This window comes from Aquila chrysaetos, chromosome 11 (genome assembly GCF_900496995.4).
Source record: "Aquila chrysaetos chrysaetos chromosome 11, bAquChr1.4, whole genome shotgun sequence".
NCBI classification, from domain to species: domain Eukaryota; kingdom Metazoa; phylum Chordata; class Aves; order Accipitriformes; family Accipitridae; genus Aquila; species Aquila chrysaetos.
The window spans coordinates 17812828-17829658 of NC_044014.1; the positions used below are offsets into that span (position 1 = coordinate 17812828).

The window sequence follows — 16831 nt, forward strand, 5'->3', positions numbered from 1 at the left end:
ATAGCAACAGTCTGGTATTTATGAACTGCAAGCTGCAACCTCAGATAACATCCAGGGACACAGAGTAAGGGCGGGGGCAGGGGGGAGGAATCCAACATATTTATGTTCCTGTAAGAACAGGAGAGTTTAAGAGTATCAAGCAACAAAAAGGTTTTGCAGCAATGCCAAAAAGCAGCTAAGGTCAAATGTCAGAATAACAGAAGGTAAAACAAAATTAGCTTAAATTAAAACCACAGCTTTTCCTGGTGATAAAGTTTTTGGAACTTGAATTTCATTTTAGTGCTTACAGTGTGGAATCTAAGCTATATTTAAAACTGGTTAATTTTCATTTCAGCAGAAAGACAGCTTATGTCTTCCAGAGCTACGGTAGCTTTCTAGGTAACTCACAAGAGCCTATTGGAATCCTTTCAATACTGGGGTAAGGAAAGTAACTTCTCAAACTGACATTTTACACCACCACATTGTAGCCACCCTTTTTACAGTCATTCGCAGGATTTTGAAGTGCTATTAATAGTACCCAGGAGAAAGTAGACAGCAACATTGTAGTCTACAAAACTATTGGAGTCTACAAAACTGAATGAAACGATGTCAGATTAAGAAGAAATGGAGACTTGGATGAGCTTAATCATAGAGACAAAGTAAAGGCACGGAGAGTACAGACAGGTAATAAGACATTATATTTATGGTGGAGCAAACTTCAAAGTTAAAGATGATGCTAAGTTTATAAGCTGACTGGACCACAGCATTTCATATTCTGGAGAACAAGGCAGTTTTTCCTTCAGTAACATTCTTACTGAAGAAAAGCACACACTTGAGTCCGAGAGCCATTTCATGGGAGAACAGTAATTCCACACTAAGTCTTACCGACCCTCTTGGTGTAGAGTGCAAAAATCCAATATCATAGAGTCCAGCTTCAGACACTCTGCAGTGCCCTTCTGCATGACAAGGATACTCTATTCTAGCTAATAGCACCAGAGTTTGGTAAAGAAGCAGCCAACAACCTTTGCGGTTCCTGAATCTTATTCCAGATTGCTGACACTGTAAAAGCGGAGAAGCACTCATACTTCAAGGACAGCTACACCTTTAAGAATAGAAACCCTGTGGTTTGCCAGCCACTTTAAAAATCAGTTTAAAAATAATAAAACATTAAAATGAAAGTAATTCACACATTTATTGCATTCTCATTCAAGCAGATGACAGTTATTCAGCTTAAAGACAGGTGTTTAAAACTAAAACAGGGTTTAGAGCTGTATCTTCTTTAGTTAGATCCACTAGATCTCTCTCCATTTCACCCAGTTAAAAAGCTGTCAGGATGTTGTTAAAACTTGCTAACAACTGCCCTAGTACATCACAAACTTTTAATCATTGCAAAGAAAGTGCCCTTCAAATCTCCGTATGTAGCAAACTGCATATATACATGCACACTAAAAACTGCAGTTCAGACAGAGAACTGATGACTGCGTTACATAAATACCTAACAAAGGTCAGTGCTTACACTTCTGTTAGCTCCTGATTAAGTCTAGACACAACACATGTTGTAACCAGAAGTTCTTTATAGTGGATTAAGCGATAAATGACCCCCAATCCAATGCAGAGGGGTGTAAAAACAACCAGTGATGCCATGGTTTCCAACTTAAAGACCTTATTTTTTCTATGGAAGAGCCTATTCTTCAGGTGACCTGACTTATGGTTCACACAGAAAAATTAAATTCTTCTTTGCAAAAGCACTTCTACTTTACTTAGAGAGCATATTGTTCATTCATGAATCAGGAAAGTTTTACAGTGAGAATGTTATTGGCCTGGTTCATAAATGTGTCATGCCATTTGTAACCAGGGCAACAGCAATAAGACACAGGGAATATAAAATTTCTTTTTCTTCCTGATGGCTGGTCCACGAACTTCTTCATTCCATAACTGTGGAAATCATTGTAAGGTTTGATCTCCAGCTGATGTAAATCACAGAAACTTCAGACTTCAAGTTGGTGCTTGAAATATAGAAGTGCTGATTTCCATAGCTTTAGGACACAGTTCTAAAGAGGCACAGATTTGGACATCCACTCATCTTTTTATGAAAAAGAGGCTGACAGATAATTGGTAGTAAATTTGCAATTTTTGTTGTCACAATTTTCCTACCAAAGGAAGATCTACAAAATGACCTTTTTATTACAGAACTAAAAAAAATGATTAGTTTGATAGTTGCACGCTGTCTTCTAAACTCCACAAATATATAAAAAAGATTCACACTAGGAAAAAAAAAAAAATCAAGGCTGAGGAATAATTTCACAGTGTAACTTTGTAACGAGTCCCTGGAGGAAATATCTATTCCTTTTGTTCCCCTCTGCAAAGCTATGTAATTGATTCCTAACTGCTGTGTTAATGGTCCCTATTCCTGTCGGAATCCCTTTGGAAATACACTAAAGTAACCAGGACTCTCTCCTGATGCAACCCCTCAAACGTGGGAATCTGGGATTCTCTGACACGCATCACATTTCAGACAGTGGGCCACAGAGGAAGCTTCAGTGCCGAAGGGCTGATAAATATTAATATAGAAGAATAAAGTATACCAAACTATATATTGGAACATAGAGTAAACCAGGAAACTGTTGTCTTTTATAGTGAAATACAATCTTTTAGAGGCACTGTTACCCTCCATCAAAAAAAATAATAATCAAAGTATATCTGCTATAGCATGGTTTATTAACTTATACCAGCTTGCAAAATTTTAAATGACAACAGGCAAGTGTTTTTAAAGAAGGGATTTGGTCTTCATCAGGATCGAGAATTAGTTTGACTCTCCCTGACCTTTCTATCCCTTTTGCTGTACACACACACAGAGTAATAAAAGAAGAACGAAGCAGAACGGATTTGGCCCAGCTCCTGAATTATACCCCAGTGACTGTTCCAGAGTTGTGCATGAAAGCTTGTCTGCCTGGACAGAGCCAGTGATACCAGGTAACCTCTCTTCAGCAAACAAGGAGAGAAATATGGAAAAGATGTAATTCAGTTTTTACCTATGGTGCCTAATTAACCTTAATTAAGGTTGTATTGAGGGATCTTGAGCAGCTTGCACAAGGGATATCTGTTTCCTGATTGTTTTTAGCTTTGAGAAAGCTGTCCTTTGAGAAAGGAAGATTTCCTACCACAAAGAAAAATGTCCTTATTAAATACATACACTCATGTTCCAATCTAAATTTAAGAGATGGTACAGATAAAACATCCATGTTTTTAGTGTTCCACCCCGAGTCAAATGTTTTTTAAATAAAAGCACTAGAATTATAGTAAAGATTCTCTAGTCTTCATAATTAAATTAAGAAAAAAACCCCCTAAACATTTCACAATTTGGGTATATGTTCCCTGAAACAGCACTAAAGTTACTAATTATTGTAATCACTGATTTTAAGCTTACTAACCTGATGTCTCTAAAAATTAATCAACCTTGGCAGCCACACAACTTACTGCAAATTTGTTCTCTTCCACTATGGGTCATCATCTCAAGTTTCACAGTTACAGACACCATTGCTGTATTATGCACATTCGTGACTTTATTACACACTGGGTGGCAGTGTGGAAGGCTTTTTGTTCAAAATGCCCTTTATGGGAATAACTTAATAAAAAATTGCAAAGTTAAAAATAAGAAAAAAAATATTTTAATTTAACACATTAGATTATAAATAGTAGAATACTTGGGGCGGTGGGGGGGGGGGTGTCTCCCTGCTTCTCGTTAGAATGACACTACTTAATAAAAGACCCTGTTTTAAGTAGATTATAACTTCAGTGCTGCCTGGTCTAAAATTTTTCATGTTGCATATCTGCCTTAGAATTTTCTTTTTTATGGAAAATTTCAGCTGATGTAATTTAGCTATTTCTGAGAATGCAGCAGAGATAAGAACAGTATTCTGCTGTGTCAACAGATTAACATGACTTCTTGTTTTGAAATCTGTAGTACATCTGTGTTTTGCAGCAGAAAATAAAATTTGGAAGTAAACTGGCTGTGTCTGTGATTAAATGAGAAAAGGGAGACTTAGATATTATTGTGGACGATGATGGACACACTCAAAAGCAGAGTGCCCCCACAAAAAGGGACAATTGATCCATTCATGTCCTTCATTTGATATATGGAAGTCCTAGACTTCATGGTCAAGACAGTTGAAATTTGCCCTGAAGGTTTGTTTTGGCTTTTTTTTCCTTGCCCTTGTCATAGAATTCCTGCATTATAGTAAGTAATAAGGAAAATTTTGTAAGTCTTGCTTCTCAGCCCTCTCACTAATGCTGTTTCTTCGGTTTGGGGCAGTGCAGTGGGGAAATGTAAGTTGAGACTCAGCCTTGTAGAAGGTCTGGAGATTCAGTTACAGCTACAGCTGATGTGGCTTTGGGAAACATGTCATGGATATACACATTTCTATGTATTTTTCAAAGTCCTGAGGCAGATATTCAACAAGAGAAAATTCAGGCCAAACACTGCAAACAGGGGGGCCTTCAAATCAATGGATTTTTAGGGCCTTAAATCTTTCTCTGCCTCAGTTCTTTACTTGAAAATTTGCGAAGACAAGAGCATCTTTCTTCCCAGAGGGTATTGTGAAGATAAACTCATCATTTATCTGTGAAACATCCTGGCTAGTCCAGTGAAATACACATGGAAACTCACATTTTCTTTCCCAGAAGGTTTTGAATGGTACGTAAAGCCTAAACACAATAAAGAAAAAAAAATACTGATTGATGCTCTTTGTGATTGAACAGTGTCCATTTTGCATCACTGAACACCTCAGTGTTCCGGGTAAAAGCAGCAGATATAATGATAGATCCTTGTACACCAGGCAGGCAAATTTTGCTACACACAAAAAATAACAATGTCATTTCTTAAATTCTTTGTATTTCCCTAGTGCAGTTATCTGTTACACCCAAAAAGCTATTTAACAGAGCACATATTAACTTGCAGATAATAACATTTGCTATATTATGTTGAGGCAAAGAGTTTATGTTTTGAATGCTTTCGAAATATAAAAAACAGGAAGAAAGACACTGACGTCATCCCTGAGTTAATGAAGAAACTTCCCCCTTTAGATGTCTGATAGCATATTTACCTATTATGCGATTTTATATTTTCTTCTGAAGCATCTAGTATTGACAATTGTTGGAGACAGGATATTTGACTAAATGGATCATTAGTCTGATCATTTCCCCAGGTTTCTATGTGAACTGAGGATGCTATAGCATCTGAGCCTGACAAGCACATATGGAGACAGCTGAAATGGAGTGAGGGCTTAGATCACTGCTGCATCTCACAAACCAACAATGAGACAATGCTGCATGTAAGTAGAGATGCTAAAAGCAGTCTCCATTCTATAACAAATATATGGGAAAGATTAATGTAAAATCTTGACATGGTACTTTTGCCTTCCCCTATAATGACATCAATAAACATCTTCAATATTGATTTTTGCTTATTATTAAAATGGCCTAATACAAATACAGACATTAAGCCAGATAAATGCAGAGATCAGTATAACTGCAGCCAAGAGCATTTAGACCAGAAATACTACCAATTACTACCAAGACTGGCAAGCCTGACTAAACAGAACTCCACATAGACTTCTGAATGCAGGGCTTTAAAAGCAGGATGATCCCTGATCTCCACTTAGTATCATACCCTACAAAAACTTCCTCAGGCCTTCTAGCTGAGCCTGTACCACTCAATATCCCTTCTTCCTTCGAAATGTCAGCACAATCCCTGTTGAAATTGTGCCTGGGACACAGAAACGACCTTTCATTCTGAAACAGGATAATAAAAGACTTTTTTCAAACACTTGCAGATGAGGTGTTCTCAGTTTTGTGAAGGTTGCACAGTTCCTTCCAAACACCATTGTCTAATGTATGTTTCTTGTTAAATTTCAGAAATTACCTCAGCAATACCAAAAAAGATTTCTGGACTTACTTGTTCAGATTTAATCAGGCTCTGTCAGTGAAACTAAATCTTGTGAAGGTGGGACTGTTTTACCACACAATGGATAGAGAATCAAGCTAAAATATTCTATACACTTGAATACCAAAAATAAACTGAAAATGTAGACTCAGAAATAAAAAAACGATAGCTTTATTTCTGAGAATAAACAGTACCTTTCTCCTGTCATATAAGGAATGGTTATCCAATATCATCTTCCTTTCGTGAGTAGCATACCTCCGCAAATCACGTCCAAATTGCTGTAAAAGATATAGCAAATACCAGCAATTCTGACAAACCAAAATTGTTATCCTTTGTATAAGAGTTCCAACACCAAACCAAATAATAAACTAACATGTAAAAATTACCTTTATTAAAAGACTACAGACTGAAAAAAATTGATCATCTGAAAGGACAATATTTTGATAGGCAATGGTCCATCATTTCCATTGGTTAGTCCGAGAATAGTTGGGCACTGTACGACAAAGTAAGGCTATGATGGGCTCCCACAGTCTGTAGGTGAATTATCTCAACAGGGAGTAGGAGCTGAGTGAGGCAGAGAAAGATGGAGTCATTGCCTACTCAACCAAAGGGCCTCACAAAGTGCATTTTTAGTGTAGACACCCACCTACAGAGTTGAGAGAAGGGCTTTTAAGTAGCCAAACACTTCCAGGATAAGAAGGACCCCAAAGTCTGCAGAACTTATCCAGGGTCCAAATAAATACATTTTATTATCTCAAAAAAGAAAAGTGACTGAAGTAACTCATCAGCTCAGCAGGAGAACACATCAATTGCAACATTTTGCCTAGTCTATAACATCCTGCTTCCAATTAACCTGAGTAGAACAGAGTGGCAATGCACCTGTACTGCTTCTAGCACATCAAAAAGAGTGTTCAGAGCAGGCTCAGCAGCTCTCCATTATACCATGTAATCACTTCCTAAGAAAATGAACATCAGAAGGCAAGCATGTAGAACAGATTAAAAAATAATTCTGTTTTGAGAGACACTAATCATTTGAGTTTTGAGTTTGCATTTAGACAGAATTTTTTATTTTGAAAATACTGTACTATTTTATATTATACCCACTGACTACAGTGTCTATTGTGAAAGTAGCTATCATTTCAAGTTTTCTTCAATTAGTAAAGTATCAAACAAAACATATTTTATTCTAGTTCAAAACTAATGTGTAAATTCTAAACTTTTCCAATATTTTACAATTTAAAACACTCAAAACAGAACTGAAACAAAACATTTTATCTAATCCAAAAAGAAACATGTAAAATTGTTTTCAATTTCCTACAAAACACATTAAGTTCCAATTCAGAACATCTCTTCCTCAAATATTTAATTTCCTGTAAAATTCTGTGACACTTTCCAAATCATGTCTCTACTCAGTAACCATTTAAATTGCTTGTTAACACTAGCATGATGTAAAAAGACAACACAACTGACTGAAAATCTAGCTCTTCAGTCCATGAACCTAAACACTAAGCTTCAAGGAAAATAGATGTTAACTCCTTTAGAGAGATATCCATAAATGTCAGTGATGAGTTCATCAGCTCCAACCTATGATCACAGGTTGATGACAGCATGAAATGTGACATGTGGAGAGAAGGAACATTTTTTAAAAATCCATGAACTGTGAATGGTCTTGCAACAGCAAAAATAGGTTAGAAATGCTGAGAAAACACAGACTGTTGTGGTTACTTACCCTGGAGCCTGTCCAGCCTAAAAGAGCATATGCATATTGCTCAAAGGGGGTTATGACCAGATCCACACGGATTGCCTTCCAGTCTTTGACTTCTGCCATATCAAATTTTTTTGACACGTTGTAACTGCTGTTGTCTACTCCTGGCTGATACAATTTTAAAATTGCAAAACACTTCTGAAAATGATCCATGGCATCAACTTTTCTGCTTGGTAGCTGTTCCTTTACAAATGTTGATTCAATGATATCACAATATAGAAGTAAGCCCTAAAGAGAAGACATTGCTCACATTGAATTGCTGGACTGGTTTTACTGTAATTCCAGAGTTTCTAGGCAGTTGTCTTAAAAATTCATGGAAAATGCAGTTTCAGTAAACACAGAACTGTGCCGGGCCAAATCTGGGCTAAGCAGAGACATGAAACAGCTGTGGCTTTTTGAAAAATATTAGCAGACCCTTTGAGGGAAATGTGCAGTTGTAGCCATCTGACAGTGGCTATGTCCTGCCCTGTACTAAGGAGACAATATTTGCAATTCTTCCCCTCCATCCTTTCCTCCTAAGCCTTTTATAGTTATGTCAACAGAAACTTCTGAGTAGGGATTGATGCTTTCCCACATGGCAGACATCTAGAAAAACAGATTAGTCCGGAGCACACTCTTGCTGACAGATGCCAAACAAAGCATTTGGACTGTGTCTGTTGTGTGAGATTTCCTCGTGACAAGGTCTGGAGTCTCCAGAGAGATGGAAGGGCCCTGCCCATGCCTTCTGTTTGAAGGGAATGCATCAAAAAAATGTAGATCCTCAAGAGCCAGGTTTTATTAAAATAAAAACAAGATTTTCTTTTTATAATAAAGAACATTCAGAGTAAGAAAAATGAAAGTAATGGAGCATTGTAAATTAATTCCTTCTAATCCAGCACGGTAGGAAGGGTTGGGTGGAAAGAGGTCGTGCTTTCTTCCAGCCTTGCTCTGTAGCCAGCAACCTTTCAATGGCTCCTGGGGTTGCAGCGAACTCTGCACTATCCCTTCTAGGCCCTTAGGAAAAGCATCTTTCTGTCATTCCTCCGGCCCGTCTCTGTGCCTGTTCTTTGCATTTCTAGGCAGCTTCCAAGGCTACTGATTTACTGGACATCTCAGATTTACCCTGCACTCCCAAAGCTTCTTAGAGCTCTGCATGTTCAGCTGCCCTCAGGTAAAGTACAATCTCACCTCACCAGCCAGAAAACCTCTCATCACCTGAAGCACAGCACCTGGGACAAGACAAGGAGCAGCCTCCCTCTCTCTGCTGCCCAGCACATCCTTTTTAAAGAATACACAATCAAATACACAATAGCAAAGAAATAAAGCAGATACTTTCCATCACACCGCTTCCTTCACTCATCCTTGAGTCTTCAGAATAGAAGTGGAGCTTGATACATAATAATACAACAATGGTCAGTGTCACTGAAGCCATCTCTAGCAGAAGGGCTCAGCTGGCAAAAATATTCCGCTTTCTGAGAGTGGTTCCACATGACAAAAGCACTTAGATGTGTGCCTAAGTCCTGGTACACTCACCCTTAATTTAGCTTTTATAGAGTCATAAAATATAGAAGACCACTGTGACTGCCTCATCTGAGCTCCTGATTTCACAGAAAGTAGAGACTTCTGAGAATTGCCTTTGCAAAAGAAATTTAACTTTGTTACAAAGGTTAGCAACAATAGTGCACAAACCACTTTCTTCATAGTCTATCAGGTGTTTAATTGTTATTACTAGAAGGAAAACTACTAAGCTGAACTTACTAACTTCATGTTCTGACTAAATAAGCTCGTTAGTTTTCATCTTCAAGATCAACAAGCCTACAACTGTCACATGTCTTTTCATATCTCCTTTTACATTTCTTTAAATCTACACATCGATCAAACCCACTTCTCAGATTTCTCACTGATGAGATGAATAGACTCAGTTTCTTAAAATTTCCATCATCAGGATTTCTTTAGGTCCTTGAATCAATTTTTTGTCTCTCCTTTTCAAGTGCCTCGAATGTTTACACATTCTCCTTCCTCTGGACTAGGAATTCTTATACTAGTCTCACCATAAAAAAAGCATAATCAGGAATGCCTCCTGACTTTTAGTTAACACATCCCTTAATATATGGTAAAGAATCATATTAGTTTTGCTGTTTTTTTTTTTAAATTGCAATACTGAATTAAGCATGTATAGAAGTGGTTTTATTTGATGGCTGTCGATGGTTAACTACAATGGTCTTCCAGGTCAGATCTCTTATGAACACAGGGGACAATGAACTGATTTTTGGAAGAATATCTCCATATTAAACACCAGGTTTTGATTATTTCTTTTATATAGTGCAAGTGTGGTAACTTTACATGATAATATGTTGAATACCTTAGAGAATACTTTACAACAATAAATTACTTTTATTGCTCACAGCTATAATTCTGGCCAAAAAAAGCATAACAAAACCACTTAACAAGTTATGATTTCCATGAAGAGACACTGATAGGTATTATTATATTTTCAGCCTCCAGGTTTTTGTTGATGATAGTTCCAAATTAACAATCCCATTATTTTACTGGGAATCAGTCACAGGCTGTTTTATGGATCACTGGGCCAACCTTTTTAATGATAACTCTTTGACTTGCATTGACGTTCTTTCACTTCTTTGGATTTTTTTCCTGATTTTGAAGATTTATTATAAACTAATATGAGAAAATTCCTTATGTAGCTCTTTCTCTTGGATTACTAGTTTCCAAGTCTGCTGATTTGAAAATGCTTAATTTTAGCAGGTACTCTCTCACATCCATCTTTAAAACAGATAGTAATTTTTTCTTAATTTTACCCCAACGTCACAAGGCACTGATGCCTGCTATTTCCAAATATAGACTCAAAACAGCTGTTGAATGTTAACGCATAACTGCTTATTATCTCTCTCTTTTTGATGAAACTGTGCCTGCCTTCAGGTTAATTTTGTTGCTTTTAATGCTAAAAAAAGCTTTTAATCTCATTGATCATTGACCATTAATTGATGACTTCAAGCTTTGATTAAGCACTGACATTCCTCCCATTCTCTATAAAAATCTTCTAGCTACTTCATCAGCACTTTCTCATCTTTTGCTTCATTTTCCTTTTTGCTCTTTGAGATTTGAGGCATTACAGAGCATATCCCGGAATGAATCTAAGTAATTTATGTCCCTAGGCAGAATCCTAACTAGATTAAGTTTTGGTAAAGTCTTATTTTACAGTTCCAACTACATTACGTTTTGGTAAAGTCTTATTTTACAGTTCCAAGTAACTACATTTCCTGTACCTGTACGGTGTTTGTAGACGGTGTGCTCGGATCACCAATTTTGCACATTTGCCACAGTCTATATAAGTGTTTGTGTCCTCTTTGTTCAAGTGAAGTTGAAATCTCCTCAGTTTTGGTGCAAGAAATCAGGAATTAAATCCCATCTTTAGGTGGACTACAAAAGGAATGGAATTCTTACTGTAGATAGGAAGTCTTAGAAGGAGTTTTGTTTCTGATCACTTGAGAAATCCAGCAAGATATCACAGCCTGCAGTGGTTTCTCTCTCTAGGGGCAAGCAGACAAGCACCTAGAGAGTGTTTTGTCTCAGTGAGATCTGGGGACAGTCACACATGGCCACCAGTACCCCATACTTGGATTTTTAGCCTGTAAGCTCTTGAGGAGATATGCTGATGTATTACCTGTGTGTCTGTAATAGATAAAATGGCCTTGACATAAAATGCTCAGGCCTTTTAAGACGTTCATTTTTAACTTTTAGTCATACATTGTAATTGCTGCTTCATCAATATTTTCATTCTAATGCTTAGCTGTGTTATCACCTTACAGATGATCTCTTCTGCATCAGCTTTACTTAGTTTTCAGTCATTTTTTCCAGCTTGCTACTCAATACAGGAATATATAGTAGTAAATGAAACAGGGTAAATTTGACATGTCAGTTTTTGCTGCATTGCCCGTATTAAAAATGAAGAAATTCTCTTTACCTAAAGTCATCCTGGATACCACACTTACTAAAGGTCCTCCCTTTGAGATCTCTCAGCTGCTTGAAGAGTACAAATTCTGCCTGTTAAACCACAGCGTTTAAAGATGGATCTCTTCTCTCTTTTGTTTCCCTCATCCTATTTTCATACTTAGGAACTTCAAGGGAACACTCCTTGGGGTCCCTGAGATTTAACATCAAGCAATCATGAAGAAGTTACAACAAATCAGTATTGGAGCCTTCCTACTGCTGTTTTCCCTTGCTGACTAGGCCATGTCTTCTACCTGAATACATTTTAAGTATTTGCAGATGGCCATGGTTAGCAAGTCTGACTAGGAAGATGTTTTAGGACTACCTCTCTCTGGGTTGCTCTGTAGTGTTTTTTCATAGTTTGTTGGCTGGGCAATTTCTAAAGCTAATAAGAAGAGCATGAGAGTATGTAGACCACTGTAAATATCTACTTCAACTTTAAAAAAATGCAATTAGGCAACAATTACACAAGTGCTGAGTTCAACAAGCAATTGAAACCTGATTCAAAGTCAGGATATCACCTTTAAATAGGAGCCAAAGCCTAGGTCATATCCATTGGGATAATGTTTCCAATTAACCTAATTTGATTAGGCACTGGACATCACCATCACCCCATAAAGTAAAGCTGAAATGGCACTTCTGTACATTTTGGAAAAGTATTGCCTGAAAGGGCAGTCAGCTGTGAAGATTGTGTGAAGCTCTGGCTACTGCTAGGTGCAAAACAGCAGCCTTCTCATTACTCTGTGTCAGGGAATCCCCAGTTCTTTGCAAATTTCAGCTTGATCTATACACCATAAAGTGCTGTAGACTTTGTTTACACAATCATTTTAAAATGTGGGCATTTTCATTTCTCAAATTTACAACATCATCAAAACCAAATGTATGTTTTTAGGGCAGTTATGTTAATACCCACAACAATTTTCCCTTTTAAGAATGATTATACACTTTTACTTAAATAGACTGAGTGCTGGCACATCAATAGCATTGATATTGGAGTAAATCCATGATCAAACTGAGGAAAAGTGTGAATGTCTAGAAAAATATGAAATCAACAGCTGAAAAATCAATCCAAATATGGTCATTAGCATTCTTTGTCATTTTTAATTAAATGAAATCCTATCCTATTTTTAATGCTACAAGTTGTCATAATTCAATTGTTGGTAGCTGGATTAACTCTGTTAAAGCTAAGTAGGACCATTTTATACCACCTGAAGATGTAAACCAGTATGTTTTTCTGAAATGTATATATGTTGTTGCTCTTAATTTCCTTCTGAGATGGTTTAGTAAAGTGAAACTGGATTTTTTTCAGTGAAATACCTATAGCTAATCTAAAATAGGATCTAGGTATGTTAGTTGAGAAAAATCAATACCTAGGTGAGGCACATGGAATTCTATAAAGTGGAACAGCTCAAGGAACTTATGCCTGGGAGCAGTCAGACCTGTTAGGGTGAGGAATCATTAGCAAATGGCATCAAAGGTTTGATCAGCAATACAAAGCTTTGCAGCTGCTGCATAACCATGCAGCTGCCTTGGCCCCTTTTTCATCTTCAAGTTCCCTGTACATCAGAACGGTCTAATTCTGGGTATGTCCTGAACAGCCTGGTTTTAACAGCAATGGACAGACCAGCACTGGAGTCCAGGAATGAAGATGTTTCTCTCTGTCTATGCCATGAGCATTTGCAGTGGTGAGCAAGATAAACTGATAGATAGATAGGGACATATACATACATACTTACCCACATACAAATATACAACACACACCAGAAGGATCAGATGTCATAAGAAATGCCACTGCTGCCTGGATCCTCACGTGAAACATCGCAGGAAATGGAACGCTTCTGCCCACTTTATGCAGTAACCTCATAAGCAGGACAATCAGATTCAGCCCCATCCTCTGCCTAAAGCAATTTAAGCCAAGTTCTCTCATGTCCAGTGCTCTAACCACCATGCAATAGTCTATTTTAGGTAAGAACATCCTCAGCTCCTGCTGAAGCAGAGCCAGAATGCAACAAAAATTCATAATGCATTGAGTCAAAAGGTGAGACAATATCTGTTCACAAAGGAGCTCTGCATCCTTATGGGCAGAGCGTTCATCTGAAAAAAATAAGCTCTTTGTTCTGGCCTTTTAACCGTTTCCGTATCTTAGAAACAGGTTTTGTTGCTGCTAAAATCCAGCTGTCACTCAATAATGAATGTGCCGCTGTTCTGTGAACCCTGTTTACAAAAAAATATTTCCAGCAATGAAAAAGTGAGACTGGTTACTTGCTCCTCACCATCCACCTTAATGGGACATCAAGGCTTTCCCTTCCTGGCCTGTTCACTTCAGCAAGGGTGAATAATAGATTGTAAACCAGACCACTAATATACTAAAATAAGTAAGCACAGGCAGGCATCTACACTCCTCATTTTCCTAAAAGTCAAAAGAAAAACGCAACATTATACTTACATGAATACAAAGGGAAAAAATGAAGAGTGCAGGAATGTCTGTAGTAATGGTATCTCTTCCTCTGTTGAAAGTACATATGTAACTGTGCTAAATATAGCTATATAGGTTTTAAGCAAAAAAATGAGAATGTCTTTACACACTATGTGAATGAAGATGCATCGACACAGATGGCTCAGCCTATTTGGCCATGGACTACCAAGCTCTAACGCACAGAAGTAATTTCTTACTTTCTTTATGAAGCTTTTTGGAACCATTAAAACCATAACCTGCATTGCAGCTGCATCAAAGACCATGATGGTGTTGATTTAACCACTTAAGTTTTCAACATCTTTCAATGGAAGGATCTTGTTACGTTAAACTTTTCAGCTAAGAAAAAGGCCCCTTTAAACTATTTAAATAAGGCTGAGGTCCATAGTTTAGAAGTTAAACATTGCAGAATCCTTCTCCAAGAGCTGCTGAAAGGATGTCAACATTGTGACCTCAGTGATGTTCTTTGATGAATTTGAGCTTTGAAGCAATAGCACAAAAGTGGAAAGCTGTGAAGCAGACGACAGATGGACTGTTAAAAAGTATAAAAGTGCTTTAGGTTTGGGGGTTTTTTGTGTCCTCCCCTCCCCCTTAGAAATCAAAGGTAATAAAAAGGCAAGAGGAGTGTAATTCCTCTCCTTTTTTGCATTTTGATTTTTCTGGCAGCTTATTTTTTAGTAGTACCAGTAAAAGCCTGTCTATTACAACTGCCACAGTAGAGAGGCAGTATAGCTAGTAGAACAAGCCATAAAAATTCTGGAGGACAAATAGAACACAGAAAATATTTGTCCAGAGCTTTAAACAATCCCCAGCTTCTTTGGGTTTGGTTTCTAGAGCCATTGTGCGTCTCCCCTTCTGACATTTTCTCCATGCTGGGATTCCTAGAGGAATCCTAATCTTTTCATCAAACCCTTGGCCACCCTTGACCTCCCATACTCTCCCTGTACTCACTTCTGCCAAATTTTATCCTTAAAAAAAAAAAAAAATCAGCAAGAACAATTTATTTTCTATTTCTTTCCTTTCAATTCCATTTCATGAAAGCAGCTCAGAATGACCTGAAAAGCTTCAGCAGTTGCCAGACTTCTCAGATCACAGCCATTGTTCTCATTAATGTAAGTGGAGTGTGATGGAATGGGAGAAGGAATGAAAGGCTGCACTTGGGGCAGGCTCTAGCCTCAGCCTGTCATCACTTTTCCTTTCTGCTGTGTGATAATAAACATGATTTTTGGAGGACGCACACATGGCTTCCTAGTGGTTCCAGTCTGCTTAAGAAGGTAACAGGACACCTTCCAAGAAGAAATGCAACTTTTCCAGAATAAAGGGAGTAGAATGATTGAGAAAGAAACTTTACATAAATAATAAAAAGATAAAAATAGAGTAGCTCTTCAGCACTCATTAATTGCCACAGCTTCATTGCTTTTCATTGGAGAATGATAAATTATACCTTCTAGCAATCTAATTCAATACATACACTTTCCATACAGAATTAGGATGGAAATCACAGAAATCTAAATATTAATAATAGTCTGTTAACTTTTCAAAGACCAAAAGCCAACTGAAGGAAAAGGAATTCAGCTAAGGTTGTATTTTACCAGGAAAAAAATTCTGAAGCTGTTCCATTAAAGCCAACTGAAAAGTTTTGACCACCTCGAAACAGTTAACTTTATACAATCAGATAAGCTTTGTCGGGTTGGATTTTTTTAATCTTTCACGTGTTAACCCATTATACATTAATTAAAGTATATCGTTCAAGAATCAATTCAAAAGCATGGTCTCCAGGCTGTCTGCACTGAAAGCTGACTTGACTTAGCAGTGGGGCATTTGGTGATTCACCTCAGACAGAGAATTGGCCTTTTACTTGTTGAAATGTCCTCAATTCCTTTGAGCAATACAGGTAGCAAATGTTGAAAAATATCTTAGCTGGCTAGAAAGGTAGAAGAAAAAACAAAAGCTTACTACTCCCAACATACTATATTTCTGACCTAGGAATATTTTGAGGTACCTGCACCTGTTATAATTCAGACTCTTCCAACTGTAAAGCTGCTTGAAACTGAAGAAAGCTGAATAGAAAAAAACCCAAAACCCTTAGATGAAAAATTCCTCTGTGAAATGTGTGCATTCTTGCAAACCCAGACATCATGGAAGATTATGTCAATTTTGACAATATTCCAATGGAAGCCAGGAAAAATGCTAATCTATGGGCTCAAAGGAAGCCAGAATTCCAGGCCTTTGGTACCTAAGCTTTCAGACTTGCTCACCTCACACCATGAGGTCACCCAAATCCACTACACTTAAAGCTGGAGCTCCCTGAAGTAGTTTCCCTTGGGAGAACCTACTCCCATCTCAAGGAGAAATCAAGCAAATACAGTTTTGTTTCAAAGTATAAGAACACTTTTGCTGTGTCAATCAAAACTCCACCTAGCTCAATGTCTTACCTCTGACTAGCTGCATATTCTTAGGGTAAGAAATAACAGAATGTGTGTAGAGTATTTCTGATATAACCTTCAACTTTAGCATTCACAGCTGGAGGATGCACCTACATCATCATTATTAATAACCAAATAGACCAATATCCAATTTTAAAATATTGCAGTCGTGTAAAAAGGAGTCAATGTTCTTTAAGCACTACATAGGCTTAATTCAGTACTGTTAGAATATGTCTTTTTTGGCCAAATGTTATTGAGTT

At 37.4% G+C, this 16831-nt stretch overlaps 1 protein-coding gene across 2 annotated transcripts in view; it reads right to left on the reverse strand.

Annotated features, from left to right (window-relative positions):
* The window catches only part of DNTT (DNA nucleotidylexotransferase), a 96451-nt gene that overhangs the window by 19810 nt on the left and 59810 nt on the right, over window positions 1-16831 (reverse strand). For both annotated transcript variants that reach the window (XM_030029775.1, XM_030029774.1), the window contains 2 exons: window positions 7650-7913; window positions 6115-6198 (listed from right to left, as the gene is read on the reverse strand). In XM_030029775.1, the coding sequence (XP_029885635.1) occupies window positions 6115-6198; window positions 7650-7913 (348 nt within the window). The remainder of the gene's footprint in view (window positions 1-6114; window positions 6199-7649; window positions 7914-16831) is intronic.